Raw genomic sequence first — 24,659 nt, 5'->3', positions numbered from 1 at the left:
AAGATAATACTGATAGGATGTATATGCATAATGTCCCATAATTCACTACTTGGCCATATGAAGTAGGTGGTCATCAAAACCCTAACGGTGTTCATTTTGGAGTGACGCGTAAAAACACCACTATAAGAAACTGACGCCATTGTCGTTCCTAGAGAACGAGGACCTAACATCATTCACGAATTTGAGGGAGCCAACATGGCCGACTGAGGGGCTTGGTTTCGCGGAGCCTCCTCTAGGCCAGCAGAGGATCCGCCCACCCATGAGTCAGAGGATTTTGCGAGGTCTACTAGAATGACAGCTCAAACCTGTCCACGTCAACACCAGAGAACCACTATGGAGATCGCGTCTTTGGTAAGCAATCGGTAGGGATATGGAGCTTTATATGTATTTCTAAACGAGTTTTACCTTGAAAATGCATGATTAGGCCTCGTTGACCATTGCTTCAATAGCATTCATTGTAGCCCTTTGCTGCGTAAAATGTTGTATTCAGTGTTTTTGCATCATGCCCAGCCTAAGTGATTTTTTTGAGGTCTCTGACTGGCTGGATCTAATATTTTCAGGTACGATAGCAAACATTAGGAAGTATTGTATTCTGCACGACTATCGTTGTAATCTGAATGTAGTCTATGCGCTATTTGAGTGTGGCGTACTGAAATTCCACAACCAGCTGCAACATGTGTTGCACTTTTCCTCGTCAATGGGCAATTGCTATTGTACAAACTCGAACAGTTGCCAAATTATCCCAGAGAGAGGGGCATACTGTCTAAAAAAAACTACCCCATGTCACATATCTGAGATTATAACCTAATTTGTTATGATTTACACTTAAATGAATGGCATGAGTTGTCGGCTATCCGTTATACTTGTATTATAACTGTGACATCAGCCTGCCCAAGCATTGAATGGTGAACACTGGATATATTGTGTGCCACGTCTACGATATTTGGTTTCAACCGGAGGAGCTGCGTTTCGCAGCATTTTACGCGTACCAAAAACTTGATTCCACAGGTGGGTTTTTCAACTAAATATGCATAGTATAATTTTACACTTTTGAACTAAACTCTAGACAGATGATCATTGCACTACGATAAATTGTTTGTGTTAAGTTTTTTTTACTGTAATTTAAACTTAGAATAAAACAAGCAGCGCTGGACAAGGCCGCAATTACTTTTCGTTGATTAACCAACCTGCTGTACTTGACCCTCGGCCTCGAAATATCTCTCTCTCTCTATATATATTTTTTTTACTGATATCATTTTATCTGATGTATTGTTCAATGTAAATTGGCAGTGTTTTCTGTTAGTAGGCAGAGTCATTATGGCTGCACAGTACAGTGTCAGGATGTGGACTTCATAAGTTATGCACTCTTGATATTGATATTCACTGTGCTTAATGCATAAAATAATGTTGCACAAAGGACCATGGGACTGGTTACCTGACACCTGCACCTCATTGAACTATTCAAGGAATTAGTTAGACTACGGACTGTTTCTAATTGGCACAGACATCTGGATGACTGGTTTGGACTTTCCTCCAGTTCATCTCAATTCAAGGTCTAAAGTCCTGAATGTGATGTTCCTGGCCCAAGTTCTGTGATACACTTAGGCTCTGAGTCTGTGGTAGTCAGTGCATAACAGAACTTTGGCCTGGTTCAAACAATCCACCGTGGGATGGAAAGAACTGAAGGATCTGCGACCATCGACATCTACACTCACGTCTCTTTCTGACATTGTCATATCCCTCATGTTTTTGAATAACGTGACTAGATTGTATTATCATCACCAATATCATCATCATCAGTGTTCTATTAATAACTGTTAGGAATGGGTTCAGTATGCCTAGGTCCCATGGAAATGCAAATGGTCCTTTATTCTAGTCAACGTGTGGTCATACTGTCTTTCAGGAACCCTCGCTGTACACAGTGAAAGCGGTCTTCATTCTGGATAACGATGGCGATAGACTTCTATCAAAGGTATGCCAATAACAGTTGTCCAATAGCTACCCACATTGGCTATTGTTGTGGAGTCGAGACATTGTGAGAACTTCCCCAAATGAGCACTCTTGTAGATGGTGTATTTGTCATAACTAATGCGTCTAATGTCTGTCTTTGGTGCGTTTTAGTACTACGACACAGAGCTCTACCCCTCCATGAAGGAGCAGAAGAACTTTGAAAAGAACGTTTTCAACAAGACACACAAAGCTGACAGTAAGTTTTTCCCCATTCAAAAAAAGGACCCAGGAGACTATTGGAGTAGATGGTTGAGCTTGAAGCCTAATATTCTATTCCATGTTATAGTTTTAATGAACCAATGAGGTTAAGAAAAAAGAAGCTTCTAACAATGTGGTGAGAAAGTTGATGTGCACCGTCAGTGAAATCAGTATCGACGGTATCATAATGTAAATCAATGCATATGTGTACCAGTCTTCTTTGACTTCACGTTAATAGAAAACTGTGTAAATAATGAGTTAGTCAGGACCCGTGGTTCACACACCTTTTGTGTATCCTTCCACCATAGAAAAACACGAGACTGTGTTAGCTGTATAGCGTTAGCCCGCGGCTCAATCCTCATTGGTCAGTTTGTCTAAACATGAGAAACAGTATTGGTTCCTCTGGGTTCTTCAGTCCTCCCAAGCTCGCGTTACATCGAACAAAAGGGGAGGGAACCAGTTCAGCGACAGACAGCTCTCGCACTCTTTTGTTCCAATGGAATTCACAGCAGTCATCCGACACCCCGGGTCCACCTGCCCCTAAGGAGGATGCCCACTCTCTATCTCTATAGCCCTCCTTCCTCTCCATCCCTTCTTCCCCACACACATAGGAGTTGAGCATTTTATATGACAAAACTCACATTTAAATTGGAACCATAAAACATAAAAAAGAACCATAAATCCTCTCACTTGGGTATATCCGTAAATGTGAATAAGGTGTGGATGTGCTTTAATGTTTACTTGGTGGCTTGATCTCTCTTGATCTCTCTTCTCTCCCCCCCCCCCCCCCCCCAAGCAGATGAAATTGCCTTCGTGGAGGGGATGACGATCGTGTATAAGTGCAGCATCGACCTATTCTTCTACGTGGTGGGCAGTGCACAGGAGAATGAGGTAGGTAATGTGATGCAGAGGGAGTACAAGGCTAGACTGGTGCTTCAAAGACTATATGGCCCGGCTCCTTTTTGCACAAACCTTCCATTGACATCAATGCATAATTCACACAGTCTGAGTTAAGCGCTCACATATCAATTTAGAATTCGGGATCTCAGAAAGCAACATGTAATTTGTAGTAGCGGTGCATGGGTAAAATCACTGGGGAAGCCCAGCCTCCCCCCCAGCCCCCCCACCCCCATTACAACCTATGTGTTGTGAGAAATGCGTTGTTTCGTCTTTAACCTGTTAATTAATATGCCTTGCGACCATGATTATAAGAAGACGATAAGAAGACACAGTGGCAGAATGAATTCAACCACACCTTTTGTTTTATCACACAGCCGGAGAGCAACCTCTGTCCGGTGAAGTCCACAAAACGCTGCTTTCACTATTCCAGCACCATTTCAACTTCAACATTTCATCATCAAATCTCCTCTGATTTGTCTAATACAGTGACCAAAGATACCAAAAACAATTTAATCCAGTCCACGTAAGCTAAATATGATGTGGCTGTCCATGGTTCTGATTTCTGTGCGTGCGTGCGTGTGCATTCGTGCAAGTAGGAGAGCATGTTGACTCACCCTACTTGTAGAGAAACGCCAATACCATGCTCTTCTCACATGTTGACGAAATGGTCAATCGCTGTCATACAGTACACGCTTTTATTTTTTGTTGTCCCAGATTACCTGGCTAAAATAAATGATTGCTAGCTAGCCTAACTTCCTTTCATGGGCAACGTTAGCAAGTTAACATTAGCTTTCTACATCTAGCTATACACTACCGGTCAAAAGTTTTAGAAAACCTACTCATTCAAGAGTTTTTCTTTATTTTGACTATTTAATAGTGAAGACATCAAAACTATGAAATAACACATATGGAATCATGTAGTAACCAAAAAAGTGTTAACCTCTCTTGGGTACGTGAGACGTTAGCGTCCCACCTCTTCAACAGCCAGTGAAACTGCTGGGCGCCAAATTCAAATACAGAAATACTCATTATTATAAAAATTCAGAAAACAAAACATATTTTACATAGGTTTAAAGATGAACTTCTTGTGAATCCAACCACGGTGTCAGATTTAAAAAATGCTTTACGGCGAAGGCATACCTTACGATTATTTGAGAACATAGCCCACTAGACAAATCATTACAAACAGTAACCAGCCAAGTAGAACAAGTCAGAAATAGAGAAAATTAATCCCTTACCTTTGATGATCTTCATATGGTTGCACTCAGCAGACATTCATTTACTCAATAAATGTTCCTTTTGTTCGATAAAGTCTCTTTATATCCAAAACCCTCAGTTTTGTTCGCGCGTTTTCTTCAGTAATCTACAGGCTCAAACGCAGTCAAAACAGGAAGACAAAAAAATCCAAATTGTATCATTAAAGTTCATAGAAACATGTCAAACGATGTTTATATTTAATCCTCAGGTTGTTTTTAGCCTAAATAATCGATAATATTTCAACCGGACAATAACGTCGTCAATTTAAAAGGTAAACAAGAAAGGCACTCTCTCGGTCGTGCGCATGAAAAAGCTCTGTGACACTTTAGGGTCCACTTATTCAGACTGCTCTTACTTCCTCATTTTTCAGGATACAAGCATGAAACAATTTCTAAAGACTGTTGACATCTAGTGGATGGCATAGAAACTGCAATTTGAGTCCTAAGTCAATGGATACTGTAATGGTATTGAATAGAAAACTACAAAACCAACAAAAAAAACGACTTCCTAAATGGATTTTTCTCAGGTTTTCGCCGGCCAAATCAGTTCTGTTATACTCACAGACACTATTTTAACAGTTTTGGAAACTTTAGAGTGTTTTCTATCCAAATCTACCAGTTCAATGCATATCATATCTTCTGGGCCCGAGAAGCAGGCAGTTTAATTTGGGCATGCATTTCATCCAAATTCCGAAATTCCTACCCTAGAGAAGTTAAACTAATAAATATATTTGATATTTGATATTTTTCAAATAGCCACCCTTTGCCTTGATGACAGCTTTGCAAACTCTTGTCATTCTCTCAACCAGCTTCACCTGGAATGTTTTTCCGACAGTCTTGAAGGAGTTCTCACATATGTTAAGCAGTTGTTGGCTGCTTTTCCTTCACTCTGCGGTCCGACTCATCACAGACCATCTCAATTTGGTTGAGGTCGGGGGATTGTGGAGGCCAGGTCATCTGATGCAGCACTTCATCGCTCTACTTCTTGGTAAAATTGCCCTTACACAGCCTGGAGGTGTGTTGGGTCATTGTCCTGTTGAAAAACAAATGATAGTCCTACTATGCCCAAACCAGATGGGATGGCGTATCACTGCAAAATGCTGTGGTAGCCATGCTGGTTAAGATTGGCTTGAATTCTAAATAAATCACAGACAGTGTCACCATCAAAGCACCCCCACACCATCACACCACCTCCTCCATGCTTCACGGTGGGAAATACACATGCTGAGATCATCTGTTCAGCCACACCGCGTCTCACAAAGAAACGGTGGTTGGAACCAAAATCTCCAATTTGTACTCCAGACCAAAGGATACATTTCCACTGTTCTAATGTCCATTGCTTGTGTTTCTTGGCCCAAGCAAGTCGCTTCTTATTATTGGTGTCCTTTAGTAGTGGTTTCTTTTCAGTAATTTGACCATGAAGGCTTGATTCACGCAGTCTCCTCTGAACAGTTGATGTTGAGACGTGTCTGTTACTTGAACTCTGTGAAGCATTTATTTGGGCTGCAATTTCTGAGGCTGGAAGCTCTGATTATGAATTTACCCTCTGCAGCAGAGGTAACTCTGGGTCTTCCATTCCTGTGGCGGTCCTCATGAGAGCCAGTTTCATCATAGCGCTTGCTGGTTTTTGCGACTGCACTTGAAGAAACTTTCGAAGTTCTTGAAATTTTCCTTATTGACTGACCTTCATGTTTTAAAGTAATTATGGACTGTTGTTTCTCTTTGCTTATTTTAGCTGTTCTTGCCATAATATGGACTTAGTCCTATTTTGTAAAATACCATCTTCTGTATACCCCCCTACCTTGTCACAACACAACTGATTGGCTCAAAAGCAAATCAAGGAAATAAATTCCACCAATTAAGTTTTAAGAAGGCGAATACCTCATGAAGCTGGTTGAGAGAATGCCAAGAGTGTGCCTTGACGACAGCTTTGCAAAGGGGGGCTATTTTAAGAATCTCAAATATAACATTTTGATTTGTTGAACACTTTTTGGGTTACTACATGATTCCACATGTGTTATTTCATAGTTTTGATGTCTTCACTATTTTTCTACAATGTAGAAAATAGTAAAAAAATAAAGAAAAACCCTTGAATGAGTAGGTGTTCTAAAACTTTTGACCGGTAGCGTATATTGAACTTCCATCCTCTCAGGCCAAGGGCACAACAATATATTAATTAATGGTTGGATAAGAATCGCCATGGCCAGTACAGAAAATGAATTACAACGACAAGTCCAAATCTCTATTTCCATTCATGGCTAATTTAGGAATGTGCCAATTTGAGCTAGCCAGCTAACCACCGGAAGACAACAATACAATGAGATGTTTCTGTCAATGACGTATGCTCTTATTGCGATTTGATAGGAGTGATACCAAAATCCAAACTGGCTTCCCTTGACACTTTTTTTTGGTGCGCCAGGATCATTCACAGTTGAGCTCGGTCAGTTTAGCTCAACGCTGATTGGCAGATTTTGTATACTTTTTTAATTGAGGGAGGCCAAATGCTCGTTGGCTTCCCTTGCATTCAATGCTATGGGCGGCAACAATGTCATACTCGTTTGGACCAGACTGTATCAGATAGATGGCCTACACATAGAGAAACAGAGGGGCGCTGTTTCGCACGCTCGGATGCTTTCTCCTGTGAGATACATTCAGCCTCTTTTGCAAATTGAAGGAAAATTACATATACAGTGGGGAGAACAAGTATTTGATACACTGCCGATTTTGCAGGTTTTCCTACTTACAAAGCATGTAGAGGTCTGTAATTTTTATCATAGGTACACTTCAACTGTGAGAGACGGAATCTAAAACAAAAATCCAGAAAATCACATTGTATGATTTTTAAGTAATTAATTTGCATTTTATTGCATGACATAAGTATTTGATCACCTACCAACCAGTAAGAATTCCGGCTCTCACAGACCTGTTAGTTTTTCTTTGAAGCCCTCCTGTTCTCCACTCATTACCTGTATTAACTGCACCTGTTTGAACTCGTTACCTGTATAAAAGACACCTGTCCACACACTCAATCAAACAGACTCCAACCTCTCCACAATGGCCAAGACCAGAGAGCTGTGTAAGGACATCAGGGATAAAATTGTAGACCTGCACAAGGCTGGGATGGGCTACAGGACAATAGGCAAGCAGCTTGGTGAGAAGGCAACAACTGTTGGCGCAATTATTAGAAAATGGAAGAAGTACAAGATGGCGGTCAATCACCCTCGGCCTGGGGCTCCATGCAAGATCTCACCTCGTGGGGCATCAATGATCATGAGGAAGGTGAGGGATCAGCCCAGAACTACACGGCAGGACCTGGTCAATGACCTGAAGAGAGCTGGGACCACAGTCTCAAAGAAAACCATTAGTAACACACTATGCCATCATGGATTAAAATCCTGCAGCGCATGCAAGGTCCCCCCTGCTCAAGCCAGCGCATGTCCAGGCCCGTCTGAAGTTTTCCAATGACCATCTGGATGATCCAAAGGAGGAATAGGAGAAGGTCATGTGGTCTGATGAGACAAAAATAGAGCTTTTTGGTCTAAACTCCACTCGCCGTGTTTGGAGGAAGAAGAAGGATGAGTACAACCCCAAGAACACCATCCCAACCGTGAAGCATGGAGGTGGAAACATCATTCTTTTGGGATGCTTTTCTGCAAAGGGGACAGGACGACTGCACCGTATTGAGGGGAGGATGGATGGGGCCATGTATCGCGAGATCTTGGCCAACAACCTCCTTCCCTCAGTAATAGCATTGAAGATGGGTCGTGGCTGGGTCTTCCAGCATGACAACGACCCGAAACACACAGCCAGGGCAACTAAGGAGTGGCTCCGTAAGAAGCATCTCAAGGTCCTGGAGTGGCCTAGCCAGTCTCCAGACCTGAACCCAATAGAAAATCTTTGGAGGGAGCTGAAAGTCTGTATTGCCCAGCGACAGCCCCGAAACCTGAAGGATCTGGAGAAGGTCTGTATGGAGGAGTGGGCCAAAATCCCTGCTGCAGTGTGTGCAAACCTGGTCAAGAACTACAGGAAACGTATGATCTCTGTAATTGCAAACAAAGGTTTCTGTACCAAATATTAAGTTCTGCTTTTCTGATGTATCAAATACTTATGTCATGCAATAAAATGCAAATGAATTACTTAAAAATCATACAATGTGATTTTCTGGATTTTTGTTTTAGATTCCGTCTCTCACAGTTGAAGTGTACCTATGATAAAAAATTACAGACCTCTACATGCTTTGTAAGTAGGAAAACCTGCAAAATCGGCAGTGTATCAAATACTTGTTCTCCCCCCTGTACATACACTGCTCAAAAAAATAAAGGGAACACTTAAACAACACAATGTAACTCCAAGTCAATCACACTTCTGTGAAATCAAACTGTCCACTTAGGAAGCAACACTGATTGACAATAAATTTCACATGCTGTTGTGCAAATGGAATAGACAAAAGGTGGAAATTAAAGGCAATTAGCAAGACACCCTCAATAAAGGAGTGATTCTGCAGGTGGTGACCACAGACCACTTCTCAGTTCCTACGCTTCCTGGCTGATGTTTTGGTCACGTTTGAATGCTGGCAGTGCTTTCACTCTAGTGGTAGCATGAGACGGAGTCTACAACCCACACAAGTGGCTCAGGTAGTGCAGCTCATCCAGGATGGCACATCAATGCGAGCTGTGGCAAGAAGGTTTGCTGTGTCTGTCAGCGTAGTGTCCAGAGCATGGAGGCGCTACCAGGAGACAGGCCAGTACATCAGGAGACGTGGAGGAGGCCGTAGGAGGGCAACAACCCAGCAGCAGGACCGCTACCTCCGCCTTTGAGCAGGAGGAGCACTGCCAGAGCCCTGCAAAATGACCTCCAGCAGGCCACAAATGTGCATGTGTCTGCTCAAACGGTCAGAAACAGACTCCATGAGGGTGGTATGAGGGCCCGACGTCCACAGGTGGGGGTTGTGCTTACAGCCCAACACCGTGCAGGACGTTTGGCATTTGCCAGAGAACACCAAGATTGGCAAATTCGCCACTGGCGCCCTGTGCTCTTCACAGATGAAAGCAGGTTCACACTGAGCACATGAGCACATGTGACAGACGTGACAGAGTCTGGAGACGCCGTGGAGAACGTTCTGCTGCCTGCAACATCCTCCAGCATGACCGGTTTGGTGGTGGGTCAGTCATGGTGTGGGGTGGCATTTCTTTGTGGGGCCGCACAGCCCTCCATGTGCTCGCCAGAGGTAGCCTGACTGCCATTAGGTACCGAGATGAGATCCTCAGAGCCCTTGTGAGACCATATGCTGACACATGCACATTTGTGGCCTGCTGGAGGTCATTTTGCAGGGCTCTGGCAGTGCTCCTCCTGCTCAAAGGCGGAGGTAGCGGTCCTGCTGCTGGGTTGTTGCCCTCCTACGGCCTCCTCCACGTCTCCTGATGTACTGGCCTGTCTCCTGGTAGCGCCTCCATGCTCTGGACACTACGCTGACAGACACAGCAAACCTTCTTGCCACAGCTCGCATTGATGTGCCATCCTGGATGAGCTGCACTACCTGAGCCACTTGTGTGGGTTGTAGACTCCGTCTCATGCTACCACTAGAGTGAAAGCACTGCCAGCATTCAAACGTGACCAAAACATCAGCCAGGAAGCATAGGAACTGAGAAGTGGTCTGTGGTCACCACCTGCAGAATCACTCCTTTATTGAGGGTGTCTTGCTAATTGCCTTTAATTTCCACCTTTTGTCTATTCCATTTGCACAACAGCATGTGAAATTTATTGTCAATCAGTGTTGCTTCCTAAGTGGACAGTTTGATTTCACAGAAGTGTGATTGACTTGGAGTTACATTGTGTTGTTTAAGTGTTCCCTTTATTTTTTTGAGCAGTGTATATAATGTGTATATGTAAAAATACAAATAAAATGGGGGGGGGCTGGCTTCCTTTGGCATCCATGAATACACACCACTGGTCATTTGTCGGCATGACGTCATCATTGGAGACCCTATATATTGCATTTACATTTACATTACATTTAAGTCATTTAGCAGACGCTCTTATCCAGAGCGACTTACAAATTGGTGCATTCACCTTATGATATCCAGTGGAACAACCACTTTACAATAGTGCATCTAACTCTTTTAAGGGGGAGGGGGGGGTAGAAGGATTACTTTATCCTATCCTAGGTATTCCTTAAAGAGGTGGGGTTTCAGGTGTCTCCGGAAGGTGGTGATTGACTCCGCTGACCTGGCGTCGTGAGGGAGTTTGTTCCACCATTGGGGTGCCAGAGCAGCGAACAGTTTTGACTGGGCTGAGCGGGAGCTGTACTTCCTCAGAGGTAGGGAGGCGAGCAGGCCAGAGGTGGATGAACGCAGTGCCCTTGTTTGGGTGTAGGGCCTGATCAGAGCCTGAAGGTACGGAGGTGCCGTTCCCCTCACAGCTCCGTAGGCAAGCACCATGGTCTTGTAGCGGATGCGAGCTTCAACTGGAAGCCAGTGGAGAGAGCGGAGGAGCGGGGTGACGTGAGAGAACTTGGGAAGGTTGAACACCAGACGGGCTGCGGCGTTCTGGATGAGTTGTAGGGGTTTAATAGCACAGGCAGGGAGCCCAGCCAACAGCGAGTTGCAGTAATCCAGACGGGAGATGACAAGTGCCTGGATTAGGACCTGCGCCGCTTCCTGTGTGAGGCAGGGTCGTACTCTGCGAATGTTGTAGAGCATGAACCTACAGGAACGGGTCACCGCCTTGATGTGAGTTGAGAACGACAGGGTGTTGTCCAGGATCACGCCAAGGTTCTTAGCACTCTGGGAGGAGGACACAATGGAGTTGTCAACCGTGATGGCGAGATCATGGAACGGGCAGTCCTTCCCCGGGAGGAAGAGCAGCTCCGTCTTGCCGAGGTTCAGCTTGAGGTGGTGATCCGTCATCCACACTGATATGTCTGCCAGACATGCAGAGATGTGATTCGCCACCTGGTTATCAGAGGGGGGAAAGGAGAAGATTAATTGTGTGTCGTCTGCATAGCAATGATAGGAGAGACCATGTGAGGATATGACAGAGCCAAGTGACTTGGTGTATAGCGAGAATAGGAGAGGGCCTAGAACAGAGCCCTGGGGGACACCAGTGGTGAGAGCGCGTGGTGCGGAGACAGATTCTCGCCACGCCACCTGGTAGGAGCGACCTGTCAGGTAGGACGCAATCCAAGCGTGGGCCGCGCCGGAGATGCCCAGCTCGGAGAGGGTGGAGAGGAGGATCTGATGGTTCACAGTATCAAAGGCAACCGATAGGTCTAGAAGGATGAGAGCAGAGGAGAGAGAGTTAGCTTTAGCAGTGCGGAGCGCCTCCGTGACACAGAGAAGAGCAGTCTCAGTTGAATGACTAGTCTTGAAACCGGACTGATTTGGATCAAGAAGGTCATTCTGAGAGAGATAGCAGGAGAGCTGGCCAAGGACGGCCCGTTCAAGAGTTTTGGAGAGAAAAGAAAGAAGGGATACTGGTCTGTAGTTGTTGACATCGGAGGGATCGAGTGTAGGTTTTTTCAGAAGGGGTGCAACTCTCGCTCTCTTGAAGACGGAAGGGACGTAGCCAGCGGTCAAGGATGAGTTGATGAGCGAGGTGAGGTAAGGGAGAAGGTCTCCGGAAATGGTCTGGAGAAGAGAGGAGGGGATAGGGTCAAGCGGGCAGGTTGTTGGGCGGCCGGCCGTCACAAGACGCGAGATTTCATCTGGAGAGAGAGGGGAGAAAGAGGTCAAAGCACAGGGTAGGGCAGTGTGAGCAGAACCAGCGATGTCGTTTGACTTAGCAAACGAGGATCGGATGTCGTCGACCTTCTTTTCAAAATGGTTGACGAAGTCATCCGCAGAGAGGGAGGAGGGGGGAGGAGGGGGAGGAGGATTCAGGAGGGAGGAGGATTCAGGAGGGAGGAGAAGGTGGCAAAGAGCTTCCTAGGGTTAGAGGCAGATGCTTGGAATTTAGAGTGGTAGAAAGTGGCTTTAGCAGCAGAGACAGAAGAGGAGAATGTAGAGAGGAGGGAGTGAAAGGATGCCAGGTCCGCAGGGAGGCGAGTTTTCCTCCATTTCCGCTCGGCTGCCCGGAGCCCTGATCTGTGAGCTCGCAGTGAGTCGTCGAGCCACGGAGCAGGAGGGGAGGACCAAGCCGGCCTGGAGGATAGGGGACATAGAGAGTCAAAGGATGCAGAAAGGGAGGAGAGGAGGGTTGAGGAGGCAGAATCAGGAGATAGGTTGGAGAAGGTTTGAGCAGAGGGAAGAGATGATAGGATGGAAGAGGAGAGAGTAGCGGGGGAGAGAGAGCGAAGGTTGGGACGACGCGATACCATCCGAGTAGGGGCAGTGTGGGAAGTGTTGGATGAGAGCGAGAGGGAAAAGGATACAAGGTAGTGGTCGGAGACTTGGAGGGGAGTTGCAATGAGATTAGTGGAAGAACAGCATCTAGTAAAGATGAGGTCAAGCGTATTGCCTGCCTTGTGAGTAGGGGGGGAAGGTGAGAGGGTGAGGTCAAAAGAGGAGAGGAGTGGAAAGAAGGAGGCAGAGAGGAATGAGTCAAAGGTAGACGTGGGGAGGTTAAAGTCACCCAGAACTGTGAGAGGTGAGCCATCCTCAGGAAAGGAACTTATCAGGGCGTCAAGCTCATTGATGAACTCTCCAAGGGAACCTGGAGGGCGATAAATGATAAGGATGTTAAGCTTGAAAGGGCTGGTAACTGTGACAGCATGGAATTCAAAGGAGGCGATAGACAGATGGGTCAGGGGAGAAAGAGAGAATGTCCACTTGGGAGAGATGAGGATCCCAGTGCCACCACCCCGCTGACCAGAAGCTCTCATGGCATTGCAAATGCCCATGAGAATAAATGACTGATAATTCGATTTTCTTCAGCACTTCTTGTTGCTATGTACATTGCTAGCGAAAGACCAGTCCCTTTATGGCAAATTGGCATACATATTCTACAAGCAGTGTGAGTCAACCACACCTGACTTTTCGCTCTCTCTCCCTCTCTCTTTCTCCCTGTCTCACAACCTTTCTCTGTTTACTTCGCCTGGCTTCCATCTATACTTCTCAATTCTCTTTTCATCCTCCCCTCCCCTCATCCACTGCCCTGCTCTCTATTCCTATAGCTCATGCTCATGGCTGTGCTGAACTGTCTGTTTGAGTCCCTCAGTCAAATCCTAAGGTAAGTGTTGTCTATGTTGAAGTAACCTCCCTTTTTAAAATGTGAGAATGTCGGTCACCTTTAGGGGCTAACGATTGTAGACACATTGAGGAGAAAATTGTAACAAAGTCAACAGCGATGCAGGAAACGATTTAGATTTTTTAGTTAATTATTAGAGAGCATCACTCTTGTAAATGTTTTTTGATTTTACCTTTATTTAACTAGGCAAGTCAGTTAAGAACAAATTCTTGTTTACAATGACGGCCTAGTAACAGTGGGTTAACTGCCTTGTTCAGGGGCAGAACGACAGATTCTTACCTTGTCAGCTCGGGGATTCGATCCAGCAACCTTTCGGTTACCGCTCTCGCCACTAGGCTACCTGCCGCCGCTAATATGGGGACAGGTCAACAAAATTAGAAAGAAGTTAATTTGTGATTTGACAAGCTCTGGTGTAATTGTTTCCTTCGTGCGTTCAAAATATGGGGAACCGTATCAGTTGGAAGGCCACACTAAGTTGTTGATCGTTTATTTTGGGTTATATATATGATGGGATGACAGTGACACACCCTTGGCCTCTCAGTGAAGGGGAACAGCTTGACAGGGGCTGGTGCCGTTACCATAGAAACCAATGCAGTAGCAATGCAGGTAGGGAGAGAGTGAATTAATCTATTTGCTTCCTCTCTCCACTCCTTTTCATGCAGTTTTCTCCTATTTTTTTAAAATGGCAACTGTTCGGTATCATTTCAAACCTTGACAACTGGTGCTACGGGAAGTTAATTTAAGTCTGTGTTTTTTAAATGTACAGAATAGCCTAAGGTGTTATGAGCCCTACATTTCTGGTCCACAAGGCAATAATATGAGAGCCAATCACAGGTTTCATCCCTATTGGCTACACATACTAACTACAATTCAAGTCAGTCATTGAAGTTTTCTTACTCACAGGAAAAATGTGGAGAGAAGGTGTCTATTGGACAACATGGACGGAGTCTTCTTGGTAGTGGACGAAATTATTGACGGGGGGTAACGTATAGATTGCATTTGGATTACTGTTACATTGCTATTTGGGTTGAAAATTGGATTCGTTACGACATTTCTTGATTTCTTGTTTTGGAGCAAAAAAATCAGATTATATGTGTACCTGTTTGACATTTTACTGCATTGTTAGGAGCTAGTAACACTGCACCCGCTATAACATCTGCTATACTGTGTATGCGACCAATACACTTTGATTTGAGGTATCATTCAAGGGATGGAGTTGGGAGTTACTGGTACACTATCTTGTGTTCTCTTAATGACCGCCCTTACCGTCGTGTTACCAGGGTGATCTTGGAAAGCGACCCCCAACAGGTCATCCAGAAGGTCAATTACAGGGTAAGACAGCTACAGTCACTGACTGTGTCTACTGTATGGATTAATACATGGATTCTGATATGGGGACAATACTTGAAGACACAGATGACTATGGGAAATTGTGATTTTTTTCAGACCGACAGATGTAGGGATTGTCTAGTGGATTGTTGTTGACTCTGATAACCTGTATGTTTGAGGAAAATGAATTAACTTATTTGATGTCACAACACCAAATGCCAGTCTTCAGCACCCCCCCACCATCCCCTCAACACCCAAGTCCATCTTCCTCTTTCATGTGTCCTCTCTCCCCCGACCCCACCCTCACATTGTCAGCTGGATGGTTCAGAGCAAGCCTACGGCTTCGACCTCTTTGATTACATCGTTGGTAACATTGATGGACAGACGGACAGAAGCCAGTGTGCATAGCAACAGACTGCCCCTACAACCAGAGATGACGGGTGAGGGATAGCGGGTGAGGGATAGAGGGTGAGGGATATCCAGTGCAGGTAACTGCGTGATGAGAGAGCATATCACTTTAGGTTCTGATAACCTCCAGATAACCACCTCACAACGTTGGAACAACTGTCCACTAAGTCTGTGTCTTGCTGTGGTTTGTCAGGGGTTAGCCTGAGGTTGCCCAGAGTGTTTCAAGGCGTCCGTATGGGGTTCTAGGAAATACCATAGGTGTTGGTACACTAAGAGCAGCAGGGCCCTTTGTTGTACTCCCTTGCACAATGCATGCCTTGTGTGAGGCAGCCATTTTGATTGGATTGTGGTGGTCACTGACATATTCACCAGTGTCGGAGTGCATTTACATTCGCAATGCAAGGCTTCAAATGACTGTTTTAAGGGCATTATTGTTATCTTACACAGTTGTTGCATTGCTTTATGTGTTTGACTCCGTACACACACAGCCCCTAATGGTGTGTGTGCTTGATTGCTATGACGTCACGTCCCCTCTTTCTTTGACTCTATCTATTCCAGGCGGATGAGAACCCACTGTCAGAGCAGAGCGTGGCTCAGGTGAGGTCATACACACGCACCCACACACAAAGCAACGTAACCCTGCATGCGTGGTATGATGACCTTTTCTATGGATAGAACTTTAGCCATTCATTTCAGCTCACACCTGACGACATAACCTTCTGTTCTGCTGTCATATACAGTACATGAATTGCATATAAACTATAACACGGTTCTTATCAGGGTTGGGGTCAGTTCCGTTTTGAATTCTAGTCGATTCAGGAAGTACACCAAAATTCTAATTCCAATTATCTTCAATGCTTTGAAATCGAATTTGGTTTACTTTCTGAATTGACTGGAATTTAAACGGAACTGACCCACAACCCTGATTCTTACCTTTCCAGTTACCCATTTTCGTCATTTCTATACTAAATTCTCTGTAGAATAAAGCCACAGTAAACAATATATGGATAATTGTCTCCCAGTGTTGTTAAATTTTAAAATGATCGAATATTACTACTCATAATACCGGGTTGATTTAAACGATAGGGTCCAGTTGTATGACATGCCGTCAATACTACCATAGGATTTACATTTGACTAAAGTCACTGCATTCAGACATAGATTCATCCATTTGAATCAGGTATTCTTCATGAGTGCCAAACACACTGCATTCATACGTGCCTTCAATATCATTTAGGAGAATTGCCAGCTTTGCCAGCATGTACTAACCTGCATCTGAATTTGATGCCATGCTCACACCTGCATAGTCAATGATGGAATGGCTCACATTGCATGGTCAGCATGGCTGCTGAATTGCTCTTAGCTTCGTGCAATGTTCTGCCTGTTACATCCTCTTTCCTTCTTCTCCTAACCTTTTGGTTTAACCCTCACAGCACATTACGGACAAATTGGCTATGACCTCCAATGTAAGTCCTCTCACTCCTCACCCTCCGACGTGGGACATTTTGAGTCTCCTGGGGCTTGTTCAGAAGACCAGAATGTCCAGAATGTTGCAGATATAATAATATATATTTTTTTAAATGTAACGTTTATTTGACTAGGCAAGTCAGTTAAGAACAAATTCTTATTTACAATGACGGCCTAGGAACAGTGGGTTAACTGCCTTGTTCAGGGGCAGATTGACAGATTTTTACCTTGTCAGCTCGGGGATTCGATCCAGCAACCTTTTAGTTACTGGCCCAATGCCCAACGCTGCCGCCCCTGATAGATAGATGGATAGATATGAAGTATATAGAATGGACACATCATGACTGTTCTATACTGGTCATCTCTATGTGTGACTTTCAGACTGCCCTGTACTCCTGAGTCAGACCCTGCTTGCAAGGAAGGGTTCATATCCAAAGCTATTAATTAACTATTTGCCTTGTGACAGTTTCTCTCCCAAGTTGGAACCAAACTTTAAATGACAATACCTTGAAAACCCTCTAAGAGACATGGAATTGTCATGGTGCCTATATAAAAAAAACTAGACCTAGACAATAAACCTAAAACACTGAACTTAACAGTAAACTACTAGACGTAGACAATAAACACTAGACACAAGTTCATAATTTTACCTGGGTTCCTTGCGCCCCCTGGTGCATAGTTTTATGCTATGCGTCTCTGTTTCACCAGCCCCCCAAAAAATGCTGTTTTTCTTGTGGAATTTCATTTTAGCAGGGAGAGTGACGATTATAAATCACCGAGGCACACTTGCATCAGGTCGTTACCGATCTTGAATATAATTGAATTGTGTTTCTAAGCTAGATGAAAATGCATTTTAAGTCTGCTCAGAGAAGCCAACTCGCTTTTTTTTGTGTCTACTACACAAAATACACTTACAAAGTTTGTTACACTTACGAAGCTTATGGGGCTCATATTTCATGTAAAATATGAACGTTTGAGGAGTTCCATTCAAATTCACATGAATACAATAGTGACACCTACTGGTTGACTTGTGTCACAATTAACAATAAATATAACACACTACTACAGTATACTATAATAGGCTACTATTATTGATCTGTGATAATGTTGTTTCTCCACACTCAATCTGAAAAGGTGTTTTCTGTTTTTTTCTCTCCAGATAATGCAGTCTGCCAAAGAACAAATAAAGTGGTCAATACTCAAATGATCTACACTGCCTGTCCAAAGGTCTTACAGTAATGGACAGTACGAATTTATGTGTAAATATTAAGGGGTGTATTTAGCGTTTATGCTTAAATAGACTATATTTATAGTAATTAGTGGCAAATACAGCGTTTTTCCTATGACGGCAAGAAGACATTTTATATTTATTATATTGGAAATAATCTGTTTAATTTATTTGATTTGCAATAAAAAAATCTGAAGAATTATGCTAGATTATAGCATATGATTTTGTTAATTTCCCTTAACCCACACAAAATGCTCTGTAAAGAATGTTTTAACCTAACCAAGAGAACTGAATGTTGTTTTAATGTGCGCAGGCCTACACAACTAGGGGAACTGTTGCTTAGGCTTCAATGATTATGAAGTTAAGTTACAGAGAACTTTAAACATGACGTTTTGATATACTACATCTCAAAGCGTTGTAAGTTTAACAGAAAAAAAGGCAATAGCCTGTGTATTGTTACAGTAGTTCAGTTTCTAGTTGTTAGTTTTGTTGATTTATATTGCCATCTGTTTTCTCATTCGAGTCTGCCTGTTGTCAAGCTAATTAAACTATATTATTTGTATTTTGTGTTGTCAAAATGTCTCTTGTTCCATATTTATCGTATCTAATTTGACCCAATATGTTTTTTATTATTTCCTCAAAAAGGCTTCCTGTGAGCAGTGAAGGCTTTATGTAGCCCAGAGTGTCTTTTGAAATGAATATTTTGAATGGTAATCTTAGTTGTTAATATTCATGAGACATGGGATGTGGTGTCTGTTTTGATTGGACGTCGGGGTCTGACGTCATAATCCCTGCCTTCATATCAAGAGCCAATGAAGCGTTTCAGATGTTAAATCTCAAAATGTGATTGGATGTGTCTGGTGCAGGGTGGAGCTTTATGTATTCCATATCATTCTGTGCTAAATATCGTTTTAATTGTTCAATGTAGGCTGTAATTAGGGAAATTTAGCATAGACAATGAAGATGTGTCTGTGGTGAATGTTATAGTATATGTAAAGACATTGAATAGCATACAAAGCTGCTTGTAGGCCTATTTTAGATTACATTGCGTTGCTTTAGATGTAAGAATTTGTAGAACTGGTTCGCTATTATATAATTGGAAAACATTATTATTATAGGTTTAAGAATTATTTCGATTCTGAAATTATAATGTTTAACGAATTTGATGGCAAGAGGGCATATAGGTCTCTTAAAATGAACACTTGGTCCAAATGTACAAGGAGCACCAGCTACTTTCATATAAGGATGGAGGAAAAAAGGAAACGGATTACATTATATTTATTTTTCCTACACATCTAAAAATCGAATTAACTCTCTAAATCTTTAGTTTACGATGTTATATGCAATTTTACTGCCATTCGTGTTTAGCCTATTTTCGTTTGAAAATAATATGCACAATTGCATTATAAATAAAGAAATGTATTATAGGCTACATACGCTTCAAAACGCTTGTCAGTCTGGCGTTTTAAAATGTATCTATATGAATATAAATGTGTGATAGTGAAAACAAATGCAACATGTTCACTTCACAGTAAGCTATAAATTGTGTTATGCTACAGTGGTCCATTTATTAGTTTTAACGACACCAAAAACGAATTAATCTTTATTGAGCGCATGAAATTGCCAGCTCATAATTATAATCGGCCTGATGATAAGACCTGTCTGCGTACACTGCCCACCAAGGATTCGTTTCCCCAACCTTGGCATTGCTGCCATCTAGTGGCGTATGACCGCCTTGCAGCATTTCATGTGGAGTAATTTCCTCTCTCCCCACTGAAAAGTCACTGATAGGGATATCATTCACATAAAATTGGGATTGACAAACTACCATGACATTCAATCTCATAACCAAGCCCAATCAAATAGTTGGGAGTATTACCAGAATATCTCCATCTCATCATGGCTCGCCTAGTACTAGTGCCTTGTAGTAAGGTAGGCCTATACTTATAGCCTATCACGTTTTGTTCATTACCATTATGCTTATTACAATTTCCATAAACATAGGCTAATAATAATTGAAAAACCATATAGGCCTAGGTTATTTCAGAACCTTTTATAATCCAATAATAGGCTTATTGTAATCTGTATTTATCTACAAAGATTGAAACGTCATTTTTGTAGCATAGTTCACTTTTCCTTTGTACCGTAGCCAAAGCTTTTATTTCGAATCAAATCAAATGTTATTTGTCACATGCTTCGTAAACAACAGGTGTAGACTAACAGTGAAATGCTTACCTACAGGTCCTTTTTCAAAACAATTTAAGATAAAGGTCAAAAAATAGAAAATAAAATACAAATATTGACACGGGGAATAAATACACAGTGAGTAACAAATCCTTTTAAAGAGTCAAAATCACATGGCTATATACAGGGAGTACCAGTACAGAGCCGATGTGCAGGGGTACGAGCTAATTGAGGTAGCTATGTACATATAGGTCGGAGTAAAGTGACTAGGCAACAGGATAGATAATAGACAGTACCAGCAGCATGTGTGTGTCGTCAGTATGCATGTGTGCGTATGTTATGTGTGTGTTGCGGTGTCAGTTTAAGTATGTGTGGGTAGAGTCCCGTGTGTGTGTGTGCGTAGAGTCAGTCCAAGAGAGTTAGTGTAAAAAAGGGTCAATGCAGGTAGTCCTGGTAGCCATTTGATTAGCTATTTAGCATTTTGTTTAGTAGTCTTATGGCTTGGCGGTAGAAGCTGTTCAAGGTCTTGTTGGTTCCAGACTTGGTGCACTGGTACTGCTTGCTGTGCGGTAGCAGAGAGAACAGTCTATGGCTTGGATGGCTGGAGTCTTTGACCGCCTGGTATAGTGGTCATGGATGGCAGGGAGCTCGGCCTCAGTGATGTACTAAGCCGTACTCACCATCCTTTGTAGAGCCTTGCGGCTGGGTGCTTTACAGTTGCCGTACCAAGCGGTGATGCAGCCAGTCAAGACTCTCAATGGCGCAGCTGTAAAACTTTTTGAGGATCTAAGGGCCCATGCTAAATCTTTTCAGAGTGGGGAGAGGCGCTGTCGTGCCCTCTTCACGCCTGTGTGGGTCTGTGTGCACCATGTTAATTCCTTAGTCGATGTGGACACCGAGGAACTTGAAGCTCTGCCTCATCGTCGTTGGTGATCAGTCCTACCACCGTTGTGTCGTCAGCAAACTTGATGGTGGTGTTGGAGTCGTGCGCGGCCATGGAGTCATGGCTGAACAGGTGTTACAGAAGGGGACTAAGCAGCGCACACCCCTGAGGGGCCCCATGTTGATGGTCAGCGTGGCGGGTGTGTTGTTGCCTACCCTCACCGTCTGGGGGCGGCCCGTCAGGAAGCTAACGATCCTGTTGCAGCGGGAGATGTTCAGTCCCAGAGTCCTGAGCTTGGTGATGAGCTTGGAGGGGACTAACCTGCCTAAATGACTATCGACCCGTAGCACTCACATCTATAGCCATGAAATGCTTTGAAATGCTGGTCACCTGTGGATCTGTTGGGGTGGTATGCGAATTGGAGTGGGTCCGGGGGTGATGTGAGCCGTGACAAGCCTTCAAAGCATTTAACGGCTATAGATGTGAGTGTTACTGGGCGTTAGTCATTTAGGCAGGTTAGCTTGGCATTCTTGGGCACGGGGACTATGGTGGTCTGCTTGAAACAAGTTGGTATTACAGAACAGGTCAGGGATAGACTGAAAATGTCAATGAAGACACTTGCCAGCTGGTCAGCGCATGCTCTAAGTACGCGTCCTGGTATTCTGTCTAGCCCTGCGGCCTTGCTGGGAATCTTGCGGCTGCGTTTACCTTTGTAATCCGTGATAGTTTGCAAGCCCTAGCACATTCGTTGAACGTCAGAGGTCGGCATAGTAGGATTGGATCTTAGTCCTGTAATTGACGCTTTGCCTGTTTGATGGCTCGTCAGGAGGTCATAGCTGGATTTCTTATAAGCGTCTGGAATAGTGTCCCGCTCCTTGAAAGCGGCAGCTCTATCCTTTAGCTCATTGTGGATGTTGCCTGTAGTCCATGGCTTCTGGTTGGGGTATGTACGTACAGTCACTGTGGGATGACAACGTAGATGCACTTATTAAAGGAGCCGGTGACTGATGTGGTGAACTCATCGATGTTATCAGATGAATCCCAGAATATATTCCAGTCTGTGGCATTACGTGGCATTAATCGGTTAATTACGTGGGATGATACATTTCCTGAGCGAAAGGGTCAATCACAACATCCTCTCTTCTCCTGAGCTGCACTCAGCACCAGCAATCGTCATCAACGCACCAGTTGACTGTGAGCCCGCGACGCACGTGTGCCACATCCTCCGGAAACTCGCAACATCCATTATGGCCTTTTAGAAGCGAGGCGTGAGTGCTAATAGATATCAGATACATCTCCATCTGTCACGGCGAACTCAAAAGCAACCCAGCTGGCCTTTTTATGAGATTTTTTTTTTGCTCTACGAACATCTGTTTTCCAAACGTTTTCTCAAATGCGTTCACGTCCCGCTACTGTCTGAACTGTACGGGGAAATACAACACACACAAACACGTGGCTCCGTCATCTCATATCAGACGGAGGCAGAAGAGAGTGCTGAAAGGTCAGTTCAAATCCACGAGGAGATGAAGAATAAAATAGCATCTGTAGGCTAGCAAATGCCCCATAATTAAATTAAAACAGACACTTTAACACACATCAGATATGAAACTTTTTTTTTTTTTATAGCTTGATAGACCTATAGGCCTTGGCCTAGCAAATAGGCTTACCAAGTAAAATTATGAATTCATATTGGTTTCAGCCACAATATATGTACATATATATATAATATATATACGTACATATATTTTCATATTTTACTTTTCTCTGTACGTATACATATATAATCATATTCATATATATTCGAAATATACTTTTCTCTGAATAGCTCTGTGGCTGAAACCAATATGAATTCATAATTTTACTTGGTAAGCCTATTTGCTAGGTCAAGGCCTATAGGTCTATCAAGCTATAAAAAAAAAATATATATATATATATATATATATAGAGAGAGAGAGAGAGAGAAAATTTAAAAAAATGCCTTTCACGCCACCCTTTCCCATAAATACCTAAAAAAGACATCTTATTTACGTTGTATGATCTTTTAGCAGCTTGAGTTCAGAGAAGTGGCCATATCATCAGTCAAAATGTGCCCTCAAACAGCTGCCAGTGACTGGTGAGAGGATGAATGAGGAGGGCACTCTGGCTACAACCTCCCTAGCCCCCATCCCTGTGACGCCCACTGACAGAGCCTAAGTGGGAGTGGGAGTTTGACAAGGGGTTTTCACACAGGGATAGGCTACAACATGAGAGAGCGAGTGAGAAAGAAAAAATTGAGAGAAATGGAATGAGAGAGAAAATACACAGGGAGGGAAATTGAGAGGGAGTGAGGGAGGGAAGCAGTGATAGGAGAGAGAGAGGAACTATGAACAATAGACAAGCGCGCACACACACACACACACACACACACACACACACACACACACACACACACACACACACACACACACACACACACACACACACACACACACACACACACACACACACACACACACACACACACACACACACACACACACACACACACACACTGGCTCTGCAGCCCCATGGGCTGGCCTCCATCAAAGCAGGTGTGACGCAGAGGTCCGAGGCTCTGAGCACAAGTGGGAAGCGCACACTTACACACATTCAGCCCCCTTTGTGAGAGAGCCAAGTCAAACAGGGTGAATTATGTTACACAGCTCTGACAGAGTGACAGGGGGTGATTTGTACAAGCCAGGCAGAGGCAGTGCGTGGCCACGATGGGGCCATGGTGCTCTGGGTAATGGGAGGGGTTCAGGAGGAGTGTCCAGGAGTAGAACGGGGATCTGGGGCTGAGATTCCTGAGATACATGGACTGCAGTCGGGCCGTTGGGTCAGATTCTCCCAAAGCTGGGTCATAGGATTATCTAGGGTGCACTTAGTTAAGACAACACTGGATAGTGTTACAGACAGACATAGAATGTAGTTATGTCATTCTGTAAATCCTGCCCTTGTCCACTCGATCAATGTATTCTCAGGCTGTTGTGTTGTGTAATGTTACTAACGTGTTATTAACGTTTTTTAATGTTCTTAACGTAGGATACTTAAGTAGTTGGTATTGACAAAATACAATTCAGAAAGGACATCCACATAAATAGGTGTGTATATCCATTCTTTCTGCCTTTCTGTTCCACTAAGATAGGCCTACATCCCAATACAAAAGTCATCTAGCTCGATCAACTCCATGCCTGGTATCCATCAATACGCCTATAACATCAGCCTCAAGGTATGTTCTGCTCAGTTTCATTTAGTTCCATACGATGATCCAGCTGGCTCCCAACTGTCTATGTGACAGATGCAGCTCAGGTCCAATATATATATATATAGCCATGGAGCACAAAGGCTGACTCTTATTGGCTCGAATGTATTACCATATCTTTCGCTGATTGGTGTGTGACCTGACATTGACAAATTGGTCTCCAGCTGATTGGATATTCCAGTGATGATGTAAAAGTGGGCTGAGCTGGATGGAGATAGGGAAGGGTGGGGTGGAATAGGGGGTAAACTGTCAATCATCAACTGTGATCAAAGGAAGACATGCTATTTTTTTCTTTTTTTCTTTAAATACGACTGTGGGATTGCATATAGGTTG

General features: G+C 43.6%; 1 protein-coding gene across 11 annotated transcripts; it reads left to right on the top strand.

The window, feature by feature from the left end:
- Window positions 1–199: 199 nt before the first annotated feature.
- LOC120034047 (coatomer subunit zeta-1-like) lies at window positions 200–18,541 on the top strand. Of its 11 annotated transcripts, XR_005473999.1 has the most exons (11): window positions 200–351; window positions 1,904–1,972; window positions 2,122–2,206; window positions 3,005–3,099; window positions 13,474–13,529; window positions 14,451–14,528; window positions 14,756–14,879; window positions 15,192–15,316; window positions 15,843–15,881; window positions 16,718–16,750; window positions 17,911–17,928. XR_005473999.1 is itself a non-coding variant. In XM_038980447.1 (10 exons), the coding sequence occupies exons 1-10, from the start codon at window positions 292–294 to the stop codon at window positions 17,956–17,958; spliced, it is 687 nt and encodes a 228-aa protein (XP_038836375.1). In that variant the 5' UTR covers window positions 221–291; the 3' UTR covers window positions 17,959–18,541. The 11 variants fall into 11 exon arrangements, 7 of the variants coding, with proteins under 7 accessions (XP_038836378.1, XP_038836375.1, XP_038836380.1 ...); XR_005474000.1 differs by lacking the exon at window positions 16,718–16,750 and having other exon boundaries at window positions 17,911–18,541; XM_038980447.1 differs by lacking the exon at window positions 15,192–15,316 and having other exon boundaries at window positions 221–351; window positions 17,911–18,541.
- Window positions 18,542–24,659: the final 6,118 nt, after the last annotated feature.

The sequence above is a fragment of the Salvelinus namaycush genome, chromosome 41 (assembly GCF_016432855.1).
Source record: "Salvelinus namaycush isolate Seneca chromosome 41, SaNama_1.0, whole genome shotgun sequence".
NCBI lineage: Eukaryota > Metazoa > Chordata > Actinopteri > Salmoniformes > Salmonidae > Salvelinus > Salvelinus namaycush.
This window is presented reverse-complemented; position numbering and strand designations above follow the sequence as displayed.

What these genes read in the sequence shown, in the direction of transcription:
- LOC120034047 (XM_038980447.1), top strand. Translation starts at nt 292, where the DNA reads ATGACAGCTCAAACCTGTCCACGTCAACACCAGAGAACCACTATGGAG. An exon ending in GACGAAATTATTGACGGGGG is followed by an intron (nt 14,529 to 14,755) that starts GTAACGTATAGA and finishes GTATCATTCAAG; the next exon opens with GGATGGAGTTGGGAGTTACT. An exon ending in TCCAGAAGGTCAATTACAGG is followed by an intron (nt 14,880 to 15,842) that starts GTAAGACAGCTA and finishes TATCTATTCCAG; the next exon opens with GCGGATGAGAACCCACTGTC.